At 45.5% G+C, this 22,007-nt stretch overlaps 1 protein-coding gene across 1 annotated transcript; it reads left to right on the top strand.

Annotated features, from left to right (window-relative positions):
• The first annotated feature begins 18,251 nt into the window (after positions 1 to 18,251).
• On the top strand, positions 18,252 to 19,333 carry LOC129618025 (uncharacterized). The gene is given in 6 exon segments (XM_055532956.1): positions 18,252 to 18,574; positions 18,616 to 18,802; positions 18,804 to 18,840; positions 18,887 to 18,931; positions 18,975 to 19,094; positions 19,143 to 19,333. Coding segments are annotated over 6 exon segments (903 nt in total).
• The last annotated feature ends 2,674 nt before the right edge of the window (positions 19,334 to 22,007 follow it).

Raw genomic sequence — 22,007 nt, 5'->3', positions numbered from 1 at the left:
TGCCATCGTCTCGCCAAATGGAAGTCGAGGAGGCGCTTGGCACGCTGCACCTGCATTACGTACTGCGGGAAGTGCCCTTCCAGGAGCAGCAGCTTGTTTGCATTACATTCTTCAAACGACGTGCCAACTTTCAGCGGAAGAGATTCGCATCATTTTTCTTCTTCTTTGGTGGGCAGTTTGTTTGAGTTGCCGTGATGATCTCGCACTAGTTGCGACGTCCAGCGATTTCGAAACCGATACATCCAGCGGTTGCTCAGCTTTCCACTTGATTGTTGTCCGTTGCGCCATGCGGTAAGAAGCAATCTATTCGATCGAGTATTGACAATTTTTCAAGACCTTGATCTTCTGTAGTCTACCCTCATGTGACCCCGAAGCTTCACAAATCGATCTTTCTTTCAGACATTTCGCTCGTCTTGTTTCTGAACAGTCATTACGTCAAGCAGATCAGATCGAATATCCCTCAATGACAACCGATAAACCACGCCTTCAACTGACGCCTAGCCATCTTTCATTGTTTAAGTCTTTATTGGATAATTTAGATAAAGCTCTAAATGAGAGGCAATTAAATCGGGGAACCGGACAAGGCGGAATCGCGACGCTTCCAGATTGTCTTTCTCTTCCTACGTTTGGAGTGCCACTCATCCATTCCACATTCCCACTGTTCGGTCGATTTCGAAACGATCTCATTGACGACCTCAGTGGTCTGTCAGGTCAACCTCTGAAGTCACCTCTCGTCGTACCAGTCGACCTAGCAAGTGTGGCATCCCACGTCACGACTCTACAGGATATTTGTACAACGTTAAGGCGGGCGCATGAAATGTGCATGTTGCTCTCAAACCAAGCCGACTTGATGCCCTACACCTATTCATTGAGATTCAAACTCATTCAACATCTGATTTTAGAAGTAAACGATACTTCTTGAAAGTTTGTCTTGATCAATTCTGTTGGTCTTGAATTCTTTCTTCCCTTCAGGTCATTCCGATGCCTTTATCATTCAAGGATCGTCAACGTGACGCTTTGTGCTTCTGGGCAGGTCAACAACTTCGTCGCGAAACACAAATTGAACTCTTGAGGTCAGTCTCGTTGCAATTGTATTTCATGGAGCTGTTGCGGTTCGTGCCATTCCCATGATTTTTATTTTGTTGCTCTAGAACTCTCCATTGCTTGGCACGCCACTTTGTGTCTTCTTGCTTTTCTCTCCATAATACTCGTCATATTGATGCGCAACGGGTTACCGTCATGGCAGGGTTTTGTTGTCTTGCTGATGTCATCCTGAGACTTCCAGCTATTGATGGCCCAAGTCCATTAGGATCACATTACAGTGGAAGTGCTGAGGGACCCCTCAAGCCATTTGTCTTCGATATCAGTTTCTTCGCTGATCAAAGCGAGTTCTTCTTGTTAACAGATCCAGTTCTCAATACAGCACGAACTCAGGTACGATGATAAAACTTGACCGGCTACACTCGTTCTGTTTCTAGATTCTAGACTATCTAACAGATTTAAGGAGTTCTGTGGATGATGATCATGTTATATTCCGGTTTGAAGACAAAATGGAATTGGGGAAAGGCGATATTGCACTGATTGAGCAAGTAGGGCTTTTCATGGTCACTCCATAGTTCATCTTTTCATCTCACAGGTGTGCCTGCAATTTGGATTCAATTCGAAGCTTGATGCACTTCCCCTGCACTTCACTGGAGAACAATCAGACTTTCTTGATCTCGTCCCAGAATGGACCTCCTTCAGGGACATTGTTTTTTACTTCAAAGTAAGGTTCGAATATCCAATGCTATCATTTAATTTTCCTCCTTTCAGTCTCTTATGACGCCAGATGCTTCCACTCTCCCACGTCTGCGACGGTGGAATGTCTCAGATGCGACTCTTCGATGGTCTTCAACCACCAAGTTGGCGTTATCTGTCCGAGGGTTTGGAATGACTCTGGAATGCGCAGCATTTGTTAAACAGGATTATTATGAGAAACGTCATCATGGGGAAGACATTTTGACGAAATTCTTGGGTTGGATTGGAATGACACCACAACGCGTTCCCCCCAGTGCAGCTGATCCTACAAATTTAGTGGAAGGAAATGAAAAGCTCGAAAGTGAAGACGATGTGTTGCATCTGAAGAAAGTCCCTTCGTTCGGTGGTCGTCTATCAGCGCAGGACTCCGAAGTTCTACTTCAATATTTAACCGCCCCTTATATCCGTATTCCTCTTGTTCTGCAATTCTTCGCTGATGAGACACGACTAGATTCACTTGTTTGCGTTGAATTACAGCAGGTGCTGTTAGCCGTTCTTTTCGAGCCTTCTTTGTGGCAAAAGAATCGATTTAAGGAAGCCCCTGAGGAAATTCCGACCAAATCACGGGAGCCGCTGAGCACTCCACTAGGACTGCTCTTCAATGAGTTGACGTATGCACCTCACACGATTCTCCAAGCGTTGGAGGACATGCTTGACATTGCCATCGATAAAGACACCGGGCAATACGTTGGACACTCCACAAATCTTCTGCTTTTTGTGATACGCATTGTGGTGGGCGTTGATCAATTCATAGCATTCATTATCAATCATTCTAACTATTGGGACATGGAACATGCGAACAGAAAGGATGCTGATGGTGAGAAGATCATCAGTCGATGTGGATACAAGTCTCTTGCAAGAGGATTGCGTTTAATTCGGCACCAGCATCTTGAACGTTTACAAGAAGTCCATCAGCGTCTACAAACACGACTCCATTCTGAAGTGCTCCCTCTGCTGGAAAGTTGGGCATCAAAGGCGGTTAAGAAATCTGATTTATCTGTTGCCTGTTCCCTCTATTCCCATATAGCCTCCATTTTTGCTCATGTGGATCCGTCTGACTACACTGATGCGATCGTCAGTTGTTTGCTGTCGAGCCTCTTCTTTGTCTTCACCCACCATCGATTTGCCCTTGAGCCAAGCAGGCGCTTTCAAGGAGAAGCAACTCTTCCTTGTAAGGAGGTTGTGGGGGAGAGTCTTGGTGTTCCCGACATGGAACTCTTTGGAATTTTACAAACGCATCGTCGTCACTTGCTCACCTGGATGGAGACTCACTCGACAGAAGCAGATCGCGTCATGGAAGCGACAATTCGAATCGTCTCATTTACTGGAAGTCGAAGGATCAACGCGCAGGTGCAAACTCTGGATTTATTGCAACATCAATCCAAACAGAACTCAATGGAGACCGAAACACGACGTTGGTTAGAAGTGCCTGGATGTTTCGGACGTGGACGATTTATTCCAGATAATGAAAGATCTTCTCTTGAGAAAGCGCAACAAGAGGTAAATATAGGACTCCGAGTTCATCATGAAATTTGTCTTTATTTGTTCAGGTGGAAGATGCATTGGCGAAAATGAAATTTCGTAAAGGTCCAGGATTATCTTCCGCATTGGAATCTGCTCTTTCAAAGTATTCCGTATTTCTCAGACTATCGAAGGAAAACAACGAAACTGAACAACAACCGCCCAGTTTGTATGAAATTTGGTTACGAGCAATCACCAGTCAATCGTCCGATACAGAAATCAATTTACAAACAGCAGAATTCTCGCTTCGTCGGAATCCAATGGAATTACTTGAGGGCTGGGTTAACGAATTCGCTGATTTTGTTGATTTGTTTGGGCCTGTTACAGAATCCTCAACATTCCAGTGTGCCGTCGTGTCGTCAACGACCCATCGGTGAGATCTTCAAGTCATGTGATGCAGTGATGCCATTCTCGTTTCAGTGTTCGCTTTTTTGTGTTTCTCGTAGATATTGGTGTCGACTCATTGGACGTCGTCATGATCTTCAGCGTTGGGAATCTGATCTTGCATACAAGGCGCATCATGGATTTACACGTCCATACTCTGCATCAACATTACGGTCTGATGAAGCTTGGATCGCTCCAATTCTCGATGAATGGCTTCCTCGCAATTTACCGGGAGCTCAACTCTTCATCGAAGACTCCACAATATTTTCCAAGAGTTTAGAATCTGCACTCCGTCCTGTTTCTCCTGCTTCCAATTTGAACAGCCCCGGTGGCGGCGTTCCCCCTCAAACGAACTCTCTGACTTCTTTGGGAGCTCAAGGAGACAATCGCAAGTCCTTTGTTCGTCTCGCCTGTTCCTGGCCGCCTCTTGCGTCTCAAAGACCTGGCGACTCTTCAGTAACCTCGATCAAGGAAATTGTTATTTCGCTCTGTCCCACATTGATTGAAGTTTATGATGTCGTCGAGCGTGGCCGGCAGTTCTATACCGAACTTTGTTACACAAATGATTCCCATCAATCATTTGGATACTTTCAATCGTCCCCCTTATCTGTCATTGAGGAATCCACTGGATACATCCCTTCTCCCCCCTCCACACTCGTTGCTTTGACGTCTCGCCAGTTGTCCCTTGCATCGACCTCCAAGCCTTCTGTCCTCCCTCAGCATCCTACTGCGACTCTCGTGATCTCCCGCCATCTGTCGAAACGAACGGGGACTCAGCGATTCATCCCAAACCGTAATCTTCATGGTTTGCTTCCTGCGTGCCTGCTTACAGACTACGAGTTCTGGCAGAACACGCTCGACGGAACAATCCACGGATATCAGAATCCCAACTTGCTCGCGTCGACGCATCCTAGTGTGTTGCGCATTGCGGTCGCTCCTGTTGGTCCGGCACTTCGGACAAGTGATGGAGTTGCGACACGGATTGGAGACGGTGTCGCAGTGGTCCAGAGAGTGGTTTTGAAGGCTTCAGAAAAAAGCAAGAAATTAGCGGAATTACAGGCTCTAGAATCTTCCATGCAAGAAGAAGAAGCCGTTGAATTATCGGCAGAAGTATTGCGGGAGGAACAGGCAAAGATGCTGGAACGTGTTGCTGAAATCGAATCAACAAGAAACAGCTCAAGTGACGATGGTTTAATTCACACATTAATCAATCTTAAATACGTGAGACCAAGTTCTGAATTAGCGGCTTTGAGAGAATCGCTGACTCGCATTGAAGATTTAGCTCATGTACTTGTGTGGAGTGCAAGAAGCGATCCATTCAAGTCTCAATCAGAAATTTCATGGGCGACAATTAATTCAAACAATGAAGTTGGGTTGACAGTAGATCTCATCGAATTTACAAGATTGGGATTGTCATTCAAATCCTCACGTCTTGTCTCCAATCAAGCTCCAGGAAAGTCCACCTTTCACTGCGATCAGCACGCCGGTCTATACTTGAGCACACGAAAAATCTCCCCACAATCGTTAACAGCTCGCCTGATTCAAGGAGTCCCAAATTCCATTCTGCTTGAAAATCAAGACGGTGATCTCCATTTGCTCGTCGATGCAATTGCCAAGCCGCTTCTTGTTGGCGCACTTCAGCAAACAGTTCCTGCAGGATTTGGATCGACGGATGCGCGGCTGTCCGCATCAGCTGCGTACCGTCAGTTGACTCCAGCCGAAATCGAGTCCTTCATCAAGCCGCTTGTGTCGCCGCGCGTCGTTCTTGATCGGAACGACGAACGATGGTTAGGAAATCTGGGTGACGCCCGACATTACCTGTACGCGATCCATTCGTCGAGGTCGTTCCTGTTCGCGCAAACGCCCGCATCTGCGTTGTATTTGTTGTTGCATCGTTTTCTTGATCGCCAATACGAAGAAGTTTGTAAATCTGCGGAATCCGCTCATTTTTTCGATGGATCCCAAGGGCAAGAAGAAAGTCAGATTTGGGCAGTGCTGAATACATTGGACTCAAACAAAGATAGTCATCCCGATGCTCACGCTGCCCGCATCAAAATCTGGATGGCGGCATCTGGACAAACATTACTGGGGAGCGGGCATTCGAGTGCAGGTGTTCACGGCCTCAAGACACTCGCCCAACGGACGAAACAATGGGGCACGACAATTGTTTCCAAATCAGTCAATCTCATGGGATCAAAAAAGGATCAACCACTGACGGATCAACCGCAGGTCACACCGAAAAGTAGGTCTCAGATTTTTGTCGAGCTACAATTCATTCCTGTTTTCAAGGTTCGCCAGACGCACCGAAGACTGTCTGTTCGTGGAATATTGAGACGGATGTCGCACAGTACGTCCGTAAATTGACGTTTGTGTCGGCAGGATGCCGCCTCACGCCCGAAGAAGAAATCGACGCGTTAAGGGCTTTTCCCACAAGAGTTCAAGCGACTCCAGCGCTTCACAACCGCCAATCGATACTGCAAACATTAATCGATTACAAACTCGGGAAGTCCGTTTCACTGGAAGGTTCACGTGTTTGTATAACGGGGCTCCGTTGTCCTTCCGTTCCTCATCTTTCTGACTTCGACTCTGTTGAAGACCGTAGCGCAATTGAAAGTTCTCAAGTGACGGCAGTGGGGGATGCATTGGCGAATTTGTTGGGATCCATCACGGTATTTAAACGTCCGGAGCAAGACATCATTGGAACAGAGGCAACAACATTCTACTCGAAAGCGTTAGACCGGTCTTTCAAATTATTCAACGAATGGCATTTCCTCTATGAGCTGTTAACCGATAATTGTCCCGTTAGAGTTCTCCCTGGAGAGTCGACATTCCTATGGGGTGCCATATTGTGTCGGTTTCTTGGGACTTGGGACTTTCAAACAAAAGGGCTCTTAATGTCATTTTTACGCATATTAATGAATAATCCCCGCGTTGCCCAGGAACTCCCGCATTTAAAAGATGAGCGAAAACACAAACTTCCTCTAGGATTGATGATGAGGTCACAAGAATCGTTTCAACGATTTGTCAAAGAACTTCAAGCGACACTCAAGGCGAAGAACGATCGCGGTGAATTGATGTGGCCTCCAATTTTATCGCATGAAGGAGAAACAGAGACGCGGCAAAGAAGTACGAAGCTTTTATTGAAAGCATTAAATGATAAAACAAATCGTTGGTGCGTCGGACCAAGAATTGACGACACAGGATGCGACAGGCGATGTCTAGGTGAAGTTGATGCTTCCAAGTATTTGCTGCTTCTGGGGATTGATGTGAAATCAAAACGGTTTGATAGCAGTCGTATCATTGTTCCTGACGTCACTGCAGAAGCGATTCGAAGCTTTGCAAGTCATCCATTGAAACAGCATGTTAAGTTGACTGCGGTTATTGAACATGTTTCAAGAGAAGAAATGCGACAGCAATACGCCCGTCGCAGCGAAGGAACTGCAGGAATTCATCATTTATCTGAAGTCCATCCCGAACTTCCCTTCAGATTGGAAGACCATCGTTCAGCAAAAACACCTCTAGGAAAGTCAACGTTGATGCGATTACAAAGCGAGACACGAGCCTACAGCCAGCAGGTGATAATCGTCAACTATCAAATATGATAATCATGATATATTGAATATGATAATCATCATTTATTGAATATGATAATCATCTTTCATTTTAGTCTTCTTTTTTTTAGACCAACACTGAGCGCATCTGCCAATTATCGTTCTTGAAAGAAGTCGATCTTTATGACGTTCTTTCCTCATCAGAGAAAATCAAATCCGTTATTTCTTTGCTTGATCGACTCCGCAGCATTCTTGCAGCGTCTTTCATCAAAGATGGAGGATTTGTTGATTTTGGGATTCGCCTTGTCGGAAAAATGATCAATTTTCCTCCTTCCCCTCAATCTTCTGATTCGCCAAGTGCTGCCACGCGTTCATCTGCCACTGATGAACAGCGATTGTTGCGCCAATGGGCATTCATTTTTGGGAAATTTTCAGGATCAGAGCCCGGGATCACGTTCGATGTGCTTGTATCACTTTTGCTTGCTACAACAGCTGAGGAAGAACTTCGACGCTTCAATCCGTTTTTGCCTTCGGATGTTCATCGCGATATTTTGAGTCTTTGCGCTGCGATTCTTTTTGTTGTCAATCGCCGGTCTCAGATTTGTCGAGCGCTCCATGATTGCGTTTCCTTACTTGAAACGTTATCACAGCGTCTCGCTGAATTGGAAACAGCTGAATCTTCAGGCCGCCAATCTGTAAATGAGGGACTGAACGAGTTGCAAATAATGAATCTGGATTCATCAAGTCAAGAAAAAGGATTTGAATCGAAAAATGAGGAAGCGTTGGAAAGGCAAATTGTGCGGGCTCGTTTGCTGTCCTCATCTCTTGCCAAAAATCTTGACTCAACTCGAAATTACATGAAAACAACCGAGACGCAGACGATTGTAGGAGAATTCGATCCTAGATATCTTGTCTTTGAATTCGCTTATAATATTCTGCTAAGGAAACCTCAAATTGAATTAATACAGAAATTCGTTCAACGTGTGAATTCGGGGAAGTCACTCTGCCACCAAGCAATTATGGGATCCGGCAAAACAACTGTAAGTCGACAACTTGGGAGTAACTTGGAAGAATGCGGATGGCGTTTGTGGGAATTATGTTTGTTTGTTGATCATGAGATGGTTTGCTCCCTCAGGTTGTTGCTCCGCTTTTAGCACTTTTACTCGCCAATGGAAACGACATGGTAGTGCAAGTCGTTCCACACGCGTTGCTTCAATTCACGAGAACAGTAATGCAAGAACGATTCAGCGCAGTCATCAAGAAGGGTTTGCTCACATTCTCGTTCTCTCGCTATCAATCCGTCACCCCCAATCTGTTTTCTGCTCTCATTCAAGCGAAAGAAAAGAAGGCGATTGTACTTGCCACTCCAACAAGCATTAAGAGCGTTTTCCTCAAAGTGAGTTCGTTCGTGTTTTGAACTGTTGGTATTGACTCTCACTATGCTTTAGGTCGTTCAACTTCTTCATATTCTGGATCGGTCAGCAAATCTGACTTCACAGGTTGATCGAATTATGCGAGTCGGTGGAGATCAATTCAGAAAACTCAGAAGCGCGATTGGAAAAGTGCTTCGATTGCCTATTCTGATGGGTGAGTTCTAAGATTGCTGCTGCCGTTCTACCCGCTCCCGAGTGCCATATGAATCGCTGGTCGATCAATGCAATAAATCTCGCTCCCTGTCGTATTTCTCGGAAGTACCAGCTGGAATATTTTGTACTTAAAAGGAGGCGTTTGGCTTTATCGTCCTAGCAATTCGAATCCTTCTTTTTATAGATGAAATTAATACCAGCGCGCTATCTGGTAAATTGACGGACGACCAATTCCGAGTTGTACGACGCGAACTTGATCTCACTCTAAGGACCCTAAATTTGTTTAAGACTTCCGTTCTCTTGCTGGATGAAGTTGATCTAATCCTTCATCCACTCAAATCCGAATTGCATTGGCCTATTGGTTAGAATTATTGTATTCATAGATTTCATCCATATTCACTTGATGGCCCATTGGTTAGAATATTCATACATTTCATGTTCACTTGATTGCGCTTTTATCATCTGTTTACAAATGACTCCGCTACTGCTCTTCGTATTTCTTCCGTCAGGCCCAAAAATTCCTCTCGATTTCACCCGATCTGCGTCGTCTGCTGTCGACTCCTCACATATTGAATCGGGTGATGATGGAGGCTTGCGATGGAGAATACCATGGCATATTCTAGACGCTATTTTCTACGTACAGCACTCGACGTATCCACGGCGCTTATCTGTCCCATTTGGGACTTCAAGGTGAGATGCCCAAGTCGTTAACGAGAGAAGTACTTCTGATGTTGCCATTTCTGTGAACGATAGAGGAACTGAGTGGTGTGTTGATTCATGTGTTCCTCATTTCTTCTCATCTCGTTCCAGGGAAGCTTGGGACATTCTTGAAGATTTCAGAGAAGAAGTTCAGAGAGGATTGAAAGATCGAACGATTCAACGGACTCCACATTTTGTTTTATTGGACGAAGGATTTTATCACACGAGATTGAAAATCCACCTGGCTCGCTGGACACATTTTGGCCTTCGTGCTTCACAATTTCAGGTAAGAGTTCATTTTGTTGGAACGCTAAGTTCATTTCCATTCCATTGATTGGTTTTTATCAGGGACTTCCTAGTTCTATCGCGTTACGACTTCTGTGCCTTCCTATTGAATCTGCCCGAGACGACGATCTTCTGAATGCTGAATTGATGACATGCGTCGATCATTTGCAAGATGTTCACATTAAGATGTTGAATCTCTCTCGCGAATGGCTTAATAGCCTCTTGCCCCACATACTACAGAAAGTCAATCGCGTTGGGTATGTGACTTCCAAACTAAGAGACAAGGGCAACATGGTTTCCATGATAGAATGTGTCCTACTTGACCTTCTTCTTTCAGTTTCGGCATCATGACCCCCAATGAGATCGCGCAGCAACTAGCAACGAATCCCTCGATGCCTCCGTCGCGACTTCTTCAAGCTGTTCCGTTTATTGGAAAAGATTCTCCGTCGCTTACATCCGAATTCGCGCATCCAGACGTCATCATTGGCCTCACAATTCTCGCGTATCGATATGATGGTTTGCGAAGTGCAGATTTCCACAACGTGTTGGTTAACCAAATTTCAAAGTTGGCTGATGGTTTTGGACCGATACACGAGCGTGCTGCTGCAGTCGAGTTCATCTCGTGGGTCGCTGCTGCTGGCGGTAGAGTCCGCGGAACGACACGTCGACAACGACGCCACCGCGTGGATCCGTCTGCGGAATCTACGCAACTCACTGGGGGCGTGGAGTATTTTGTTCCGCCACCTGGAGTGACTGCGATTAGAAACACAACAGTGGTTAAGCAGCTGAGTGGGGGGTTGTCGCCTTATCACAATGTGCTTTTGGATGGCGATATCACTGATGGGTCGCTTATTGTTGAAAGCACAGATTTGACATTCGGTGAATCTCGAACAGGACCGATGCGACTCCCACCCGAAGCACTTGACCCTCAACGGATGTCAATTGAAGTAGATCAGTTCGTCTTTCAGCGTATCTGGCCTCTCGAATTGATCAGCATTGGAGATCGTGAACAAGTTGAAGTTCTTTATCGTCTTTTGTGGAAGGAGCCATTAGTCGTGAAATCGTTGCTGTTCGATGTTGTCTTTCCACTCACACTGCAACACGCATCTCAACAATTGTCAGCATCAGGACAAGAATTGGGAGGTGCTTCATTGTTTCCAGTCAGATTAGGATTTTCTGGAACTCCTAGCGAACTCCTTCCGTTAGAACTTGGAAAGACAGAATTCGAGCCTGGAACTGACGGTCAAGTCATCCATCTGCTGACATCACCCAAAGTTGTTTCAATAGAGTTGTTGAAAGATAACTGGGATGTTAACAAAGTGTTGCACTTGGTATCTGCAAGGACGGACGCGAACGCCTTCATTGATGCAGGTGTGCTCGTTGTTTCTTGTTTTCATGAAATTGATTTCTTCTGCAGGTGCCTTGATTACGGGAAAGTCTAATCTTGACGTTGCGACGACCCTTCTTGAGCGTGGATTAGAACACATCGAAGGGGTCGTGTTTTTGGATGAGGATGATCGTCAAATGGTTCTTGTGCGAGATGGATGGAGAGTGATGAAACTAGCTCAGTGTGGAATTTCATTGGAAAAACGATTTACATTTTATGATCAAGTGTACGCCGAATTGTCGCGCAAAAATGAATCTCAGATTGTCAATGCTTCCGTTTCTTCGCTCCTAAGTAACCTACAGATAGGCTGTTTCTTCGTCAGGCATACCACTGGTCAGGATATCAAACAAGCAGTTACTGCAAAAGCCCTTCTGACAATTGGGAAAGACATGACGTTCAGGGATTTGGCTCAGGGTGCGTGGCGTATGCGGGGTATTGGAGTTGGACAAACTCTCGAACTTCTACTCCCACCTGAAGTTGCTGATCTCGTGGAAAAGAACGCCAGACAATCACGATCTTTGGGACTCGGTGAAAGACTTTTCGGACGTCAATTGGAAGAGGCTGGATATCCAGTGAAACCGTTCTCGCCAGTTGAACCTCTCGGTGTTCCATCTGGAGCTTTCCAGCATTTGGGAAGTCCGTTGGGTCATTTGGGACATGTCCCAGTGATGACAGCCTTCGATGACGTGGATTATACACAACACCTTCAATCAAGCGAGCCTCGTAAAGATTTATCAGAAGTTTGTGCGTGGCTAGTTATTCGTGGAATTCAATCAGAGTCCCTCCAGCTAAGATTACTGTCCCAGCACAATTTGTTTAACGTCTGGAGAAAGAACGCATTCAAGCAACTGTGGAACTCCCATTCAGAGGTGGGAACACGATCTGTGTCACTTCTATGCGATCAATTACGCGTTAGATTGGATCGACTCCGTTGGAAGGACATTTGAAACGATGCTTGGAGCTTTTCAGAGAGAAGTTGGATTTCTTTGTTCCGGCTGCGATGCCGAAGTATCAGGGATTACGAGAGCGATTGGTGGGACTCGCTGCTGCTCACGTTGAATTTATGGAGACTGAAGAGGATCGTCGTTCCGTCGAACGTGTTTTGCAATCGTTGCTTGAACATGAAACTGCGGCTGCGGAAGATCCCGACGTGACGATTTTGGACAAGCTGGAGGCAGAGATAACCCAAGAACAAGAGCAAGAGCAGGAGGAAGAAGAGGAGGAGGTGCGGATTCCGTAAGAGATTCGTCTTGATTGATTTCTTTTAGGAACAAGAACAAGAACAGGAAAAGGAGCAAGAACAACAAAAAGAACAAGAGCAAGAGCCAGAGCTGGCAGCACATCAGAAGTATAGCCGAAATGTGAGAGTGTCCCACATCCAGGAAATAAAAACAATTTTTTGTTCTTCAGGATGAATCTGCAAAGAGATGGAAACTATCGGTATTGAGTGAACGGCCGGAGCGACATGCTTCCCGTTTCTTCTACCCGATGTCCGAATTTGCAGTTCTCAAAAAATTAACGGTTTCGCCGAAGCCATTGCGGTATCCAGCAGATATTTGGCTCTCAAGCAATCACTATTCTCTGAAGTGGTCTCTCAACACGTTTAGACGATTGAAGAATGTTCTCGTTGTGATGGAATGGGTGCCCGATGCGTCATCAAAAATGGGAAAGAAACCGGTGGATCCCCAAGACAAGCAAGTAAGCGAACGACATTCTCGACACTTTGATGAGCGAATTGGCGTCTTTCAGCGGGGCTTGGGATTGAGAAGACTTCAGAAAGCGTTCGAATTGTTTGTTCCATCAAGTGGTCAATCTCTGTCTGTTTCTGACTTGGCTGAACTTCTTTCTTGTCTCGAGATTGTAAATCCTGCTGAGGACACGACGTCGGATAATCTATCTGTCGAGGCGTCTATCTTGGAACACATCGACAATCAGCGCAAACGACCAGGAATGATGAGGCTCAAAGGCCAGCAACCACCTCAAGAGTCATCTCGAGATTTTCCTCCCGCTTCCGGAACTCCAATACGTGCTCGTCAAATAGGCGCTACATCCAACCAGGTGGCTGATATCTCCGTTCTGTTCTCCTCCAAACCAACTCCCACCACCCGACCGCCATTCAGCTCGACTTCCTCAGATGGTCGATACGCTCCTCCATCTCTCGCGTCAACTGCTCGTAATTTCATCCCTTCACGTCCAAAATCAACAACTTCTTTAATTGATGATCCTTTCGATGATCACAAAAAGTTCTCTAGAGAAGCGTCTGTCAATACTTCTACGTCAAAAACATCTTTAGAGGATTTGAGTGGACTCGACGCAGGACTCTTCCAAACATCAGATCTCGTTGGTCTTGAGATTCCCGCTCCAACTCCGCCGTTTCAACTTCCGTTGCTAGGAGATCCAACGACACTATCCCCACCAACCGAGCCTCACGCCAAGACCCCAAAGATCGAGTCTGTGACTCTTGATGAGCTGGCGAAGGCGCTTGATGAATTGGGGTTGCTCTGCGACGAGCATCAGGATCAGCGGTACTTTGTCTTGCTCTCTCTTGAGGAGGCTGAAGGAGTGCGGGCGGCTCTTCACGTTGCCACTCATCGGGGAAGCTCCTCAATTGTTCCTGAGGCCAACGTTTGCAGTTGCGCTGCGACATGTTAGCTCGAAATTCTCTCCACTTGACAGTTCTCGTCATTTCACTGATCATCCCGCGGCGAGGATAGCCATGCTGCATGGTGTACGCCAACAGACTGCTTTGGCGTGTTATCGGTTTTTGAATTCCGAAGTCCACTTTTCTGAGCGCCAAATTGCCCTTCTTATCAGAGGATTACAGGAGAACGATTGCAACGCGCGGAAGGTTCGTCATTCCTTCTCCTCGTTGTTCCTACTTGTCTTCCTCAGGAGTGGTATTTCGATGTTCGACGTTGCCGTAGACGACGACAGCGCGTTATCGTCGACGGGAACGATTTGTCAGTTCCTGGCGTGCCATCAAGTCCTGCACTCTCAAGAATTTTTGGGACATCCGATGATGTTTCCCTCATTCAATTGAAAGTCATTGGCGTCCAACTAAGGCGCGCACTGAAACGAAGGTATTTCTTACGTCGACCTCCAATTCGATTTCTGTTTCTTCATTTCTGTTTCTTCATTTCTGTTTCTTCATTTCAGGGGAATGTCGTTGTCGGATGGATTCCGTGCATTCGATACGTCACGACTCGAACGTCTCAATATTGCGCAGATTTATGGCGGGTTGCGCTGGCTCAATGTAGCACCACTCCTTGACGATTTCCGATTGATTTGGCTGCATATTCCCAAAAATTCCGAAGGGTTCACAACCGAAGCTGAATTTGTCAGAGTGTTCTCCCAATCCCCGCATCTCAGAACTTCCGCAAGTCCGGAAGAGTCTTCGTTCATCGGCGGGCCTCTTCTTGATTTGCCGAATGGAATGCGACTGACTTCCGTGGGGGAGGTGTTGACGCCCGATGAATTAAAAATTCTTCTTGGAGCAGAAGCAACAACGGCTGGGGGTGGAGCTGCATTGGACACCCTGGATCATAAAATCTATGAGCGACTCAAGTTCAAACTCCAACCGCATACATCATTCAAAAAAGTATGGGAAGGACAATTAAGCGGTGAGTCTGACGGAGAAACGAATATGTGCAGACTGTCGTTTTCAGTTTTATCAGCACGATCGATCAGTGGGACGACAGCCTCTGGGCCGCTGTTTAGTTTTTGGGCACCGGATCAATTGGAGGGAAGATATCGCGCGTTAACACGAAAAAATAGGGAGCGTGTCTGTTTGGGACATTTTGGTTGTCAAGGCGGTGATATTTTGAAATTTTTTGCTGCTCACGTAAGATTGTTGCTTTCATTTTTAAACTTTATTTTTCTTAAATTTCTAGAAGGAGATTCCTCAGCCATTAGTTTATGAAATTGAAGACACTAAAGCTTCAACAATTGCGGAGAGTCCAGAGTTGAGAAGGACAATCGATCTTCTGTTGCCAAATCCAATTCGCTACAAATTGGTAAATGTTCTCAATGATGCTTCTATAATCTGTGTGTTCCATACACTCGCTTTTCTTTCTAGGTATGGCGATCCACGGCGGCTACCGCGATCGGAGTTTCAGCAACACCTCTTGTTATATGGAAACCTGTTCCATCTCGTCCCAACGATTTCACGGCTGTTGGTGTTTGCATCACAGAATCCGATCAACCTCCACCGCTTAACGCCGTTCGTTGCGTTCCAAAAAAATGGGTTCAGCCTTCAGCCGTTCGTGCTGTCCCGCTATGGAGTTCTCCGACACCAAGAGGACAGGAGTTCATTTCTCTGAGTTTGGCTACGACGATGAAACTCCTGACAGCAAATTCAAATGCATCTGAGACTCCAATCGAATTGAAGGCAATGAATTTTGTTCTTGCGGCTAACGATTTGACATCTCTAAAATCTCAGCCGAGTGACTTCACATCAGAACGTGTTGCTTTGCGTAGTAGTGATCTTCTCAGCGGGGATGGTGCTCTTGCAACGAACCGCTCTTCTGCTCTCGATAGCCGGATTCCCCGCCTAGTCCCCAAAAAATCTGGAAAAGGATGGTTCTAGTTTTTCGTGAATTTTGTTGTCAATGTGTGAAAAATTCGTGCTGAATGTTGTGAAACGAAAACGGGCATTCATGTGTCTTCAAGGCCGAACTGGAGCAGCACTGAATTTTTGAGTTACAGTACTAACAGTGAGAGACACCGTACTAACAGTGACACCGTACACCACATTGAGTGAGAGACCTGTGAGACACCACGACTGCATGACGGTATTGAGACCGGGCATGCACCAGTCAAGTATTTATAAATGCGAATCAAATCCTGCTATCCTGCCGTTCAAAATGTTCGGCAATTATTTCACTTTCGTCACTTCTTCCGCTCGACCCATTGAACAGTTCTTTTGTGGGAGAGCTCGGCGCCTTCATGGACGCAGGGTCAGTAGTTAACTTTCTTCCTGTCTTCATCTTTTTCTTGCTGTAGGGGAGTGTCACCCAAAACAAAAAAACGGTAAGTTTCGCGTCCCAGTAATCATCGTTATGGGACAATTTATTGAACAGAGGGCTGGTTCGGATTCGGTCGTAATTCTCCTTCCCCCCCTACTAAGTAAGTCTATTGTTTCGATCTGATGATGGAATGATGATTCATGGATCTGTCTCATCAACGTTGGGACTGATTACTCTATGGATGGTGTTCTATGACTCATCACTCTATGGATGGTGTTCTATGACTCATCACTCTATGGATGGTGTTCTATGACTCATCACTCTATGGATCATCATTGATTGATATTGATCCATCGCAGAGGGAGCACGTCTGGAAGAACTTCTCCCACAATGAATTTTCGTGCGATTGAAATGATCAATCAGGACTTGCTGCAGAAGGGATGCAACTCGGCAACTTTGGGACAGCGCATCAAGGATTTATCCCAATCAATGGATTTTCATGAGATCAAGACTATCATCATGAGGATATTCAACGATCATCTCCACATGCGAGATGGAACTGGAACTCATTCGGCACTTCTATTGTTGGATCTTCTACCAGAAGAATATGAAAAACTGGAACTCATCCGAGATGGTTTGAGTCTGGCTGTTCGCGACTCCCGTATCATTGACGCTTGCGAATTTTTTCTGAAATTCCGACCTCTCGCTGAAATGCTGAATCGCACCGTTCCAGATCTATTCCAGGATGAGCCTTTGTTGATCCAAGTGGTAAAGAAGGCTGTTGTTCCCGAACGCCGTTTGGGACATCGTCGAGTGAATTCAAATACTGCAATGTGCCAGCGATTGATCGGTGGTCTTCTTGAAGTTGGTGCGGATATCAACGAAGTATCAAGGGATGGAGACACAGGAGGTCCAACAAATTGTCTGTATTTGGCGTCTTGTTACGGAGATGAGTCGCTGGTCCAGTTCTTGCTCGATCAAGGAGCGCGTCCAGATGTGAAGCTCGGCAATCGCAGCGTACGGGAAAGACTCCTCATGAAAATGAACAGCAAAGCAGATGTTGCCGAAATGAGACGCCTCTACAACATCATGCACCAGTTTGATGGTAAAGCCCCGTCTCAACGTTCTCCGTGGCGCATTGCTAAATTCCTCACCAAAAGGCAGAAAAACGTTCCAACCACAATTGGAAAAAACAAAAAACTGAAGGGTTTGGATCTGGCTCGTTGTGATCCCAATGATAAAGTTCAACGAAATGCACTTGCTGTGAGATGCTTGGAGATGGTGCGATCCTCAGGAAATATCCAAGAGAGAGACCAAGCATTAAGACAATTCAAAGATGTTCTGAGAATGGGACTAGTGTACCGAGCTTTCAATCTTGCCTTGCAGCGTGGATGGCTGGAAATAGCTGATCTGATGATTCCCTCACATCTGAGTGAAGCCAAATTGGAGAATTGTATCAAGCGTGTTGTGGACCACAGAGTAGAAGCATTAATTGACTTGGATGGTTCGACGACGCAAGCACTGCGCGATTCAGACACCAAAAATCGAATTCAGTTATTGACGAAGATGTTCAAAAAATTTCCATCAAAGCGAAAGAGCGAAAGGAAATGAGTGTTTGGCTGAGAAGGGCGCTCCCTCCGGGAGAAAACGCCTTTTCAACGGCCATCAGAAAAAATGGATATTTAATGGGCTTATCAAAGTGGCGTCGTTTTGTACGATTTTTTACTGGAAGCCCACCTGTTATGGATGATGCAGCATGATTGCGCGGGTATTGAACTTGCGCTTCGAAGAGTATGGTTCTTATTCGAGGGTTCAAAGGCCCTTGTTTTTATTGCTTTCAGCAGACTTATTCAAGGGTATAAAGGCCCTTGTTTTTACTGCTTTCAGCAGACTTATCCGAGGGTTTAAGCCCCTTGTTCGAGGGTTTAAAGGCCCTTGTTTTTATTGTTTTCATCATATTATTCTGTTTTTTGAATATTTATTCTGCAATGCGCTTTCATACTGATTCCACAAAGTAGTGAGACTGATTTACTTCTCTTTTTGTATCTTACAAAACAGATCTACCGAACAATCACAAATGCTTCCACAAGAACCAAATTTCTGGTTGGATTTCACAATCGGTGGTGTTGCAGCAGCAGCATCCAAAACAGTCGTCGCCCCCATTGAACGCGTGAAGCTCTTATTGCAAACTCAAGAAGCAAATCCTGACATCAGGTCGGGACGCACTCCTCGCTATTCGAGTATGATTGACTGTTTTTCACGAGTCGCAAGGGAGCAAGGCGTTCTTTCCTACTGGAGAGGGAACCTAGCGAATTGCGTGCGGTATTTTCCGACGCAAGCATTCAATTTTGCATTTAGAGATACGGCAAAGTCCATGTTTCCAAAATATGACAAATCCAAGTGAGTGAGCTTACACATTCAGTCGAAGTCTTTCTTTTTAGAGAACTGGGGAAGTTCCTTTGCGCTAATATTGCATCAGGGAGTGTTGCTGGAGCTGCTAGCCTCTGCATCGTCTACCCACTAGATTTCGCACGGACACGTCTGGCTGCAGACGTGGGAAAAGCCACACAGCGTGAATTTGTTGGGGTCGTCGATTGTATAAGAAAGGTGACAACGCAAACTGGGATTCTTTTCTCTTTACCGGGGTTTTTGGGTTTCGGTCCAAGGCAAGCTTCAACAGCGACCAACGATAGATCCTTTTAAACTCTACAGGTGTAATTGTGTACAGAGGAGCCTATTTCGGTTTGTACGATACGGGTAAGGCTCTTGAAGTATCGACCGCAAAGCATCCGTCCGACAGGGAAAAGTGTTTTGTTTGAGGATGAGCGGAACGCGAACGTGTTTTTGAAGTGGGTCGTTGCGCAAACCGTAACGACATGCGCTGGAATTGTCGCTTATCCATTTGATACAGTTAGAAGACGTAAGTGGGACAAGAGTCGTTTCTGAAATATACAATTTGTCTTCTCAGGGATGATGATGATGTCGGGGAGACAAAGTCGAATGATACAATATTCAGGGACGATTGACTGCTGGACAAGGATCATGAAAGAAGAAGGTGGAAAAGCATTTTTTAAAGGAGGGTGGTCAAATGTGCTTCGAGGTATGGGGGGGGCGCTTGTTTTGGTTTTGTACGATGAGATGCAAAAAATATTCCAATGAATATTCGAGAGCCTTGGAATCTAGAACAGCGAAAAGGACATCCACGGAATGGCCGCTAGATGCCAATTCTGTTCCACTCAAAAATAAGTGAGAATTCAGAAAAAGAATTCCACATCGGTATTGATGTTCATCAGAACAATCACTTGCAGTTGAATATTTCTGAATCTCTGGAGTCAGTTGAATTGAAACCCCGTCTTTGCTTGGTTCATATTCACCATCGAATTTTCCATTGAGGTCTTTGTCAACAAAAAGTTCAATTAAACTTGTCCCAACATTATTGGAGAGAAAGAACGATTGATCATGCGAATCATAAACATCTTCATCAAAATTGCATTTCGGCCATTGAGGCACTTTGGGTGTCCCGAATGATGACGGCACTTCAGTCGAAAGCGTGGTGGGTGTTGTCTTATTTGACGTTTCTCCATTGAGAGTCTCACTTGGAGCTGTTGATTGGGGTGAGAACTGTGGCGCCTTGACCTGCTCCAACTTCGAGAGAAACAAGTAGATCAGGCCTTTGAATTGGCCACTCTGTTGGTTTAGTGAACGTGCAAGAGAGCAAAACTTTCAGCAATAAATCTTGAAACAATCCATGGGTAAACGATCAAAACGGTGGACATTGGATGGGCCTTTGCATGTTCCCAAAATGCTCTATTCAAAACAATGATTGTGTTCCGATGGACATTCCATTTGATGGCGTACCTGACCACGCTCCACGCTCGCTCCACTGCTTCTGCGTGTCTTTCTCTCCGTTGGCTCCACCAGCCCGAGCGATTCGTGCGTGGCGAGAATCTGAAGAAGCGCGATTGTTAAGAGAATGATGAATGAAACAATTTTAAAACTCTCACTTGGCAAAAGAGAAACGCTTAGCGAGTTCGGCCGGCGATGAGCCAGCGATGGGAGGAGCATCTGGCAAAGTGGGTCTGGGGGCCGCAAGTAAGCAATCCGACAACGTTGAGGCCTCAACTGCATCGCCGTGAGGGAATCGGAGTGGAGAGTGACAACGCGAAGGTGCACGAGATGATCTGAAGGGAAAATGAGAACAGAGTGAATAGAATTAAGAGAGACTAGATGAAATTGATCACCTTGGGGTTGCTGTGGGACTCCGTCTCGGTCCACTGAATAATCCCCCAATTTCACAAAGCTCAGGCATTGCGATGACAGGAACATCCGGGAATTTCTGAATCAAGGAATCTCAAAAATGATGCAGATTTGGGTTAAACTACCTTGGAGAAAGCTTCTGCAGTTTGAAGAGCGCGAATCTTTGGGAAGAGGAAAACATTGAAGGTGGAAACATTCAGAACAGACGCACCATAGGGGAACAGAAAATAGCAGATATGGGTTCATGATTATGAGTTGACCCGGACGAATGAAGTAAATCGGAATAAGTTTTGAACCATTTTGCGGTTGTTTGAGCTTGTTGGTGTCCTAAATTCAAAATCAATTTGTCACCATTTACCGATGTGACTTGCCTGTTTGTGTCAATGGCGGATCGGGCACACGATCTCCGGCATCATTATTTTCACTTTGGGCATGACGAACAAAATAAATGCGCATTTTTTATTTTATTCTGAACTGGCAAATCGCACGCCGTTTACCAGCCTGACTGATGTCGGAAGTGGTCGTCCAGCTGAGGCACACCCAATTACTCCAATCAGATTATGAGATTTTAGACGATTCTTTCGGTTGGTTCACAGACAGCATAATTGCTGTTTGGTTTGAATATTTGGAGACTCATGTTTTTTAATCAAACAGCAGAATCTTCCGAAGGAGAACAAAAAGAGAGAACGTGCTTAGAGTCTCCTTTATCTTCTAAAGGAGTTTGTTTTCTGGATCCTTCGACTGTCTTCTGGATTCTTCACGAGGACGATGTTGAGGAATTATCGAACGGACTCTCACCCCTCAATTTAAAAAATCAATCAATCATTTGCATCCCTATCAATGATTCAGTTTCAACATCGGCCCCTTGCAGTGGATCGCATTGGTCGCTTCTTGTTTTTACTGAATTCCAATTGACAATCGAGGATCGTCTCAATGGATGTCGTGCAGTCCCTTCACGTTTCATTCATATCAATTCTTTGGATAACGGATCGAATCAAACAAACGCAGAAGTCGTTGCGAGAAAATTGGCCTCATTCGTTTCAGAAGGTGACCAGTTGCAATCCCTCCCCGAGATTGATGTGGCGAGGCTCCTAGCCGGACCCCAAAAAGATCAGTCCAGCTGCGGTATTTGGATGGTTCTCGCTGCAGAAGAGGTTTGTTCAGCACTTCTCAACCAAAAACACGCCGTACTTGAACGCAATGAGTCGGTTTGTTCAGAATAAGCGTCGCTCCATGAAGTTGGCCTTAGAAGCGTTTCGTGTGAAGAAAATATAGACTGCTGTTTCAACGATGACAGAAGTTGTTAAAAAAAAACAACAAATGTCTGCTTCGTTGAGTTGTTAATATTACTAGGTTCATATATTGAAGACGGCTACGGTCAATTTTGTCTTCCAACTTTTTTCATCGCTTCTTCGAACAATGTGGTAATCATCAGAGAATGACATTCTTTCTCAGTCTGAGCCAAAAGATCTTCTGAACTGGTCAATGTTTGGCTACAACGCTCTTATCCTTTGAACCAATTTCTGATTCTCCAAAATGAGTACCAAACAAGCGCAACACTACTGCAAGCCGAAAC

This window comes from Condylostylus longicornis, unplaced genomic scaffold (genome assembly GCF_029603195.1).
Source record: "Condylostylus longicornis isolate FDR11 unplaced genomic scaffold, ASM2960319v2 ptg000715l, whole genome shotgun sequence".
NCBI lineage: Eukaryota > Metazoa > Arthropoda > Insecta > Diptera > Dolichopodidae > Condylostylus > Condylostylus longicornis.
This window is presented reverse-complemented; position numbering and strand designations above follow the sequence as displayed.